General features: G+C 38.4%; 1 protein-coding gene across 1 annotated transcript in view; it reads left to right on the plus strand.

Annotated features, from left to right (window-relative positions):
- The window catches only part of plcb1 (phospholipase C beta 1), a gene marked incomplete at its 5' end in the record, with an annotated part of 86,543 nt that overhangs the window by 67,539 nt on the left and 12,869 nt on the right, over positions 1-6,135 (plus strand). Inside the window, 2 exon segments of the mRNA XM_014024606.1 lie at positions 2,248-2,425; positions 2,516-2,648. Coding sequence (XP_013880060.1) covers positions 2,248-2,425; positions 2,516-2,648 — 311 coding nt within the window.

Genomic DNA, 6,135 nt, shown 5'->3' on the forward strand with positions numbered 1-6,135 from the left:
GTTATAACCCCCCTATCCCCCGTGTAAATTACGTGGGTGAGTGTTCTGTATGTGATGTTCTGAGCTGCCAACTAAAGGACCAAGTATAGACGTCAGATATTTAGAAACATTGTAAGTGACAGAGTTGATCATGCTAACAATGGGTCTTACCGGTACATCCTGTTTGTATGGTTTACCCAAAATTCACAGACTAGGAGTGGCCTCACCTGGGTAAAGTCTATGATACAGAATCCGATTAATAGCCTTGTCCTGCTCTAAACTTTTCAGGCAATCTATTAGTTTCTTCTTGTAACCACTTCCTGAATCTCTCTTCAGCGGCTCGTATGTGGTCGTATCGCTAAAGAGTGTCATGATCTTATCTTCAGAGTCCTTCTGGTTCAGAATAACTGTGCACCTTCCTTTGTCTGCTGGAAGACCTATACAATTTTTTCTTTTTGATTTTTTACCTGGATTACTGAGACGCATCAGGACACTTTGCCCACACTTCTTTGCAAAAACACTCAGAATCTGTCAGAGTGTGGAGAGAGATCTCTTGTACACAGCCTTCCTCAGATCATCCCAGAGATGATCTACAGGATTCAGGTCTGGACCTTGGCTGGGCTGTCCCAAAGCTTTAATCTTGTTGTGAAGCCATCCTTTTGTTGATCTGGATGTGTGCTTTGGGTCGTTGTTGTTCTGAAAAACAAAGTTTCTCTTTATCTTCAGCTTTCTAGCAGAAGTCTGAAGGTTTTATGCCAAGGTTAATTGGTATTTGGAACTGTTCTTAATTATTTCCATCTTGAAAAAGGCCTCAGTCCCAGTTAAAGAAAATCACCCCCAAAGCATGAAGCTGCCTCCACCGTGCTTCACTGTGGGCATGATGTTCTTGTGATGTGCAGTGTTGGGTTTGCACCAAACGACTCATGGAGTTATGGACAAAATTTTTTTTTATTTTTTTAGTTTAAACTTTATTCATTCCATAATAAATAAATAAATTCTATGTACAATAAAAAAACAATATATAAATGAAATGAAAGGCGGCAGAGAGGAGAAAAAATATTACATCTGCCCCTTTTTTTCACTTATAAATTCAAACTATAATAATCTTCAGTTAATAACACAAAACATCAAATCTTTCTAGAACAAATTGAATGGCTACATATTAAACCATTTCATATTTTTTAACAATCTAGTCTTTATCGTTCTCTTGAACATATATATTAATGTAACATTTTTAACATCATCTTCCAAATAATTCCACAATCTGACTCCTTGGATTGAGGTGCATCGTTCTTTCAAACATGTTCAAAATTTAAGTTTCATGAACATCTCTATTCCCTTTCTAACAGCTCTCTCTCTTCGCAAAGTTTATCTGAATGTTTAAAGGTAATGTGTTTCAATGTGCTTTATAAATAACTAACAAAATGTTATAATCAGCCAAATCATAGAATTTCAATAATTTCAGTTTACAAAATAATATATTAGATAGATAATGGTAATGTTTCGAGTGATAACACCTATAGCCCTTTTCTGCTAAATAAAAACAGGATTTGTAATAGTCTTATACCTCAACACAACTTCACCAGACCATGACACATTTTTCTACATTGGGAGACTTCAAATGTGTTTTTGCTAAATTTTATTTGATTGTTGTTTAGTTTTGTCATTGATGTTTCTGTTTTTTCTTTGTTTAAAAATGCTTCCTTCATACAACCCTACCCTACAGCCCAGACATATGAAGAATATGTGAGATTGTTGTACTGTGTAATACAGACAGTACTTCCTGTAGCTACTTTAATGTTGCTGCAGGCCTCTTAGCTACCCTGACCAATTTCTTGTCTTTTCATCAACTGTTAGTTAATCTGAACATACCCAGTTATAAGATGGTGTGCACACTTACGCAACCACATTATTTAAGTTTTTGATTTTTATTTTACCCCCGTAAAAGAATTACCTCTTTGTATTCTGCTGTACAGGTTATAGCTCATATAAAAGGTAGAGTAGAGTCCTGATCCAGTGTGTGGATGGTTTGGTTAGCACAGGAACACTTATCTTTTGACCAAAAACAGAAGAGCAGTAATGTTTTTATTGTACCTGTGTCTGTCATGTTAGCAAAATATTCCCTGAACCACTGAACTGATTTTAATGAGTCTGCATCAGGTTAGCTTTGTGTGCAATTTTTAGTTTAGTTGCAGCTTTTTAATGAACTTTAGTAGAAAGTTGTGACTAACTGTTGGGTATCGTTGTGCTCTCACTGTGTGGTGGCAGATATCCCAGCATGCACCTTGGAGAGCCTGCAGCAGTCTAAAGTGTACCAGAAAGAGCAGAGACGTCAGTTTAAGGAGCTGAAGGAGCTGGTGAGGAGACACCAGAAGAAAACCTCCGAGCTTCTCCGAGACTTCAGCAACAAGTCCAAGAAGACGGCCAGGCAGTGCAGCAAGAGCAGGTTCTTCTCTCCTCCTCCCGCTGCAACACGTCGTCTTCACTTTACAGTGTCTCAAATAATGTTTCATTTGAGCCTGTTTGTGTTTGTCAGGAGTTCAGGTTCAGACGGTGAGAAAGATGAGCGTCTGCAGCAGCTGAAGGACGAGCAGCAGCAGCAGCTCCTGACTCTGAGGCAGGAACAGTACTACAGTCAGAAATACCTGCAGAGAGAGCACATTAAGATGGTGAGTCAGCGTTTATTTACATCAGACTCTGTACACCAGGGGTCACCAACACAGTGCCCACTTTCTGAGTCGCCTGCAGGATACATTCCAAAAATTACACTGATCGACTGACTGTCATAGAAGCAGCACACTAAATGTTAAACAATGGAACCAAAAGTCAACCGTGTGCTCTTTGGAGCTTTTATAAACAAAACACTTTCTAAAGAATGTCAACAAGAGCTGCTGTTAAATTCACATCTCCCGTTAAACCCCATTAAACACAACAAACTCTCAACAAGTTCTCTCCTGCATCTCCCTGCAAGCGACTCCCTCTGCCCAGTGTTGCCAACTCCTCAACAAGAAAAGTCCCTATTGGCTGTTCTAAAAGTTGCTAGATGACATCATTACTTAATTTACATAGTTGGATGTTTGCCAATAATTATGATCTGCGCCATAGGAGAGATGATGAAGAGAAAAAAGTGAATAAAAACACTAAATATGTTTAGAAATGCAATTAAACTTAATGAAATAAAAATAATTTTATGACTTCAATGCTTATATCCATATAAATTAAATTTGTGTGAATCTTAAATTTAACCTGCAGACTGTTAGATGTCACGAGGCACAGGGAGGAAGAGGTGAAGAAGTGACTGATCTGTGAGTCAAACACAGCTGGGTCCAGAGATTTAGTTTACAGAGACAGTACCAGAGAAAAAACATTACATTAAATACTACATCCGGCTTTGTAAACCAGACAGAAGCAGTGACAGCTTTGCACATGCGTGATTCATTTGCAGCGGTCTCTCCTCTCAGCTGACATCAGCCGAGGCTGGGGGTATGGCTGGGGGGTGCCGCAGGCTTCAGTGAGTCGGACGGCTTTAGGAAGGGGGAGGGGCTCACCTCCGCGCTTACTGCTTGCGGAGGAACAGAGGAGGAAAGGAAAAAAGTGCTTGGAAAATGCTGTTGCCAAAGCTCCTAAAAGTCTCTAAAAACACCGGGACTAGATTTGTCGGACAAACCTGGCTACTTTTTCCCACAAAAAAGTTGCTAAACGGGTCTAAAAAGTCGCTAGATCTACTGACAAAGTCGCTAAGTTGGCAACACTACCTCTGCCTAGTGCAGCTGCACACAGTCACACACTGAACTCCACCCCCAACCCCCACCCTTCAGGAAATTAACCCTTAGAGCACAGATATTCAGTTTGTTTACCTCTGAGTAGAGGGGGAAAGTATGGAGCTCGCGAGAGGACCGGGGATATTTTATTTTCTTTTGCGCAACATCAAAGTCAATTTTACAAACTTGTGGCGACACATCCTGTTTTGGTAACTGGGTATTTCAAAAATAAAAGTCTGATTTAATTCAATTCATATACAAAACAAACTTTTGCGTGGGAATGCAAAACAATTTTGCGAGGGAATGCAAATGTTTGCAAGGTAACGCAAAAGTATTGCGAGGCAAAGCAAATATATTCGAGGTAAAGCAAATATATTGCAAGGTAAAGCAAAAGTATTGCAAGGTAAAGCAAAAGTATTGCGAGGTAACGCAAAAGTATTGCGTGGGAACGCAAAAGAAAATTATCCCCCCATGTCCCCTCGTAGGCTCCATAGAAGAGCATTAAAACGTAGGAAAACAAATTATTTTCACAATGATTGGGAGAAACTTTTTCTGTACTTGTTTTTATATTACATAACTGATATTTTGTATCTTCAAGAATTAGTAGGAATGATGAGCACAGAGGGCATGAATTAGTTTTTTTTTTACTGGTAAATGTTTCTTTTAAAGAATGGAGAAGTTACCATTTTCTTAAAGAAACAGACTACACCTGTTTTTTTAAACAGCTGTATTTTAAATAAAGGTTACAAATGTGTTCATTCCTACAAGCTGTCAAATATTTTTATTGTTTTATTTTTTACATTTACAAAATGCACAAAATTATAAATGTTATTAATTGAGATTAAATAAAAATGTTTTATGTTTAAATATGTGTTTTCTGCTATAAAAAAAATCTATTCATTCTGTCCTCCTTGTTCCTAATCAGGGTCAGGGTGGGAGCTGGAGCCTTTCTCAGATCTCAGACCATCACAYGYWCACAGACAGAAACACAAACAACTATCCACACTCCTGTCACACTGAAGAGCTCCAAAAGAGTTTCAAACTGGGAACTCTAGAATCAGATCCCCCGGTCCTGCACAGTGTTTAAATTACTTATTACTATTAATAATAATTTATCATATCTACCACAGTAAATTATGATTATCATGAGGAGTCTTGAGATTTTATCAGGGAGTCAAATGTATAAACATGTATAAATTTATTATAAATAATACTATAATTAAAGGTGAGCCATGCAAATTTATGTTTGTATCAAGGAGCCCTTCATGTTACTCAGTACCCCCGAAGTATCTCCTAGTCTCAAAAAGTGTGGTGACCCCTGCTCTACACGTTCAGGAGTGAGTGTGAACATGGACAAACCATCTGTTATTAGTGATGAGAGTCAGAATGCTCACGATTTCACTTCATTACAATAAAATGCCTTCAGTGCTTTTATAAACCGTTATTGATGCATCTCACTTCAAAATAAAGTCAGAGCTCAGGAATCTTTCACAATAAAGGTAGTCATAGGTTTTATAATTCAGGTGGTAACTTTAGCTGTGCTCAGTAGATGCTCCTATGTTAGCAGTGACAGCTGTCATCTGATGATTTCTTAACATTATCTGCATAATGTACCTGGTACACACCTGGTACACATCTGGTCTTTATGGATAATTTACCTGATACACACCTGGTACACATCTGGTACTTATTGATAAAGTACCTAGTACACGCCTGGTATTTATGGATAATGTACCCAGTACAAACCTGGTACACATCTAGTAATTATGAATAATGTACCTGATACACACCTGGTAAACATCTGGTAATTATTGATAATGTACCTGGTACACACCTGGTACTTATGGATAATTTACCTGATACACACCTGGTACTTATGGATAATGTACCTGGTACACACTGGGTACACATCTGGTAATTATGGATAATGTACCAGATACACACCTGGTACACATCTGGTAATTATGGATAATGTACCAGATACACACCTGGTACACATCTGGTAATTATGGATAATGTACCTGATACACACCTGGCACACACCTGGTATTTATAGATAATGTACCTGATACACACCTGGCACACACCTGGTATTTATGGATAATGTACCTGGTACACACTGGGTACACATCTGGTAATTATGGATAATGTACCTGATACACACCTGGTACTTATGGATAATTTACCTGATACACACCTTGCACACACCTGGTACTTATGGATAATGTACCTGGTACACACTGGGTACACATCTGGTAATTATGGATAATGTACCTGATACACACCTGGTACTTATGGATAATTTACCTGATACACACCTGGCACACACCTGGTATTTATGGATAATGTACCTGATACACACCTGGCACACACCTGGTATTTATGGATAATGTAC

The sequence above is a fragment of the Austrofundulus limnaeus genome, unplaced genomic scaffold (genome assembly GCF_001266775.1).
Source record: "Austrofundulus limnaeus strain Quisiro unplaced genomic scaffold, Austrofundulus_limnaeus-1.0 Scaffold430, whole genome shotgun sequence".
Taxonomy (NCBI): Eukaryota; Metazoa; Chordata; class Actinopteri; order Cyprinodontiformes; family Rivulidae; genus Austrofundulus; species Austrofundulus limnaeus.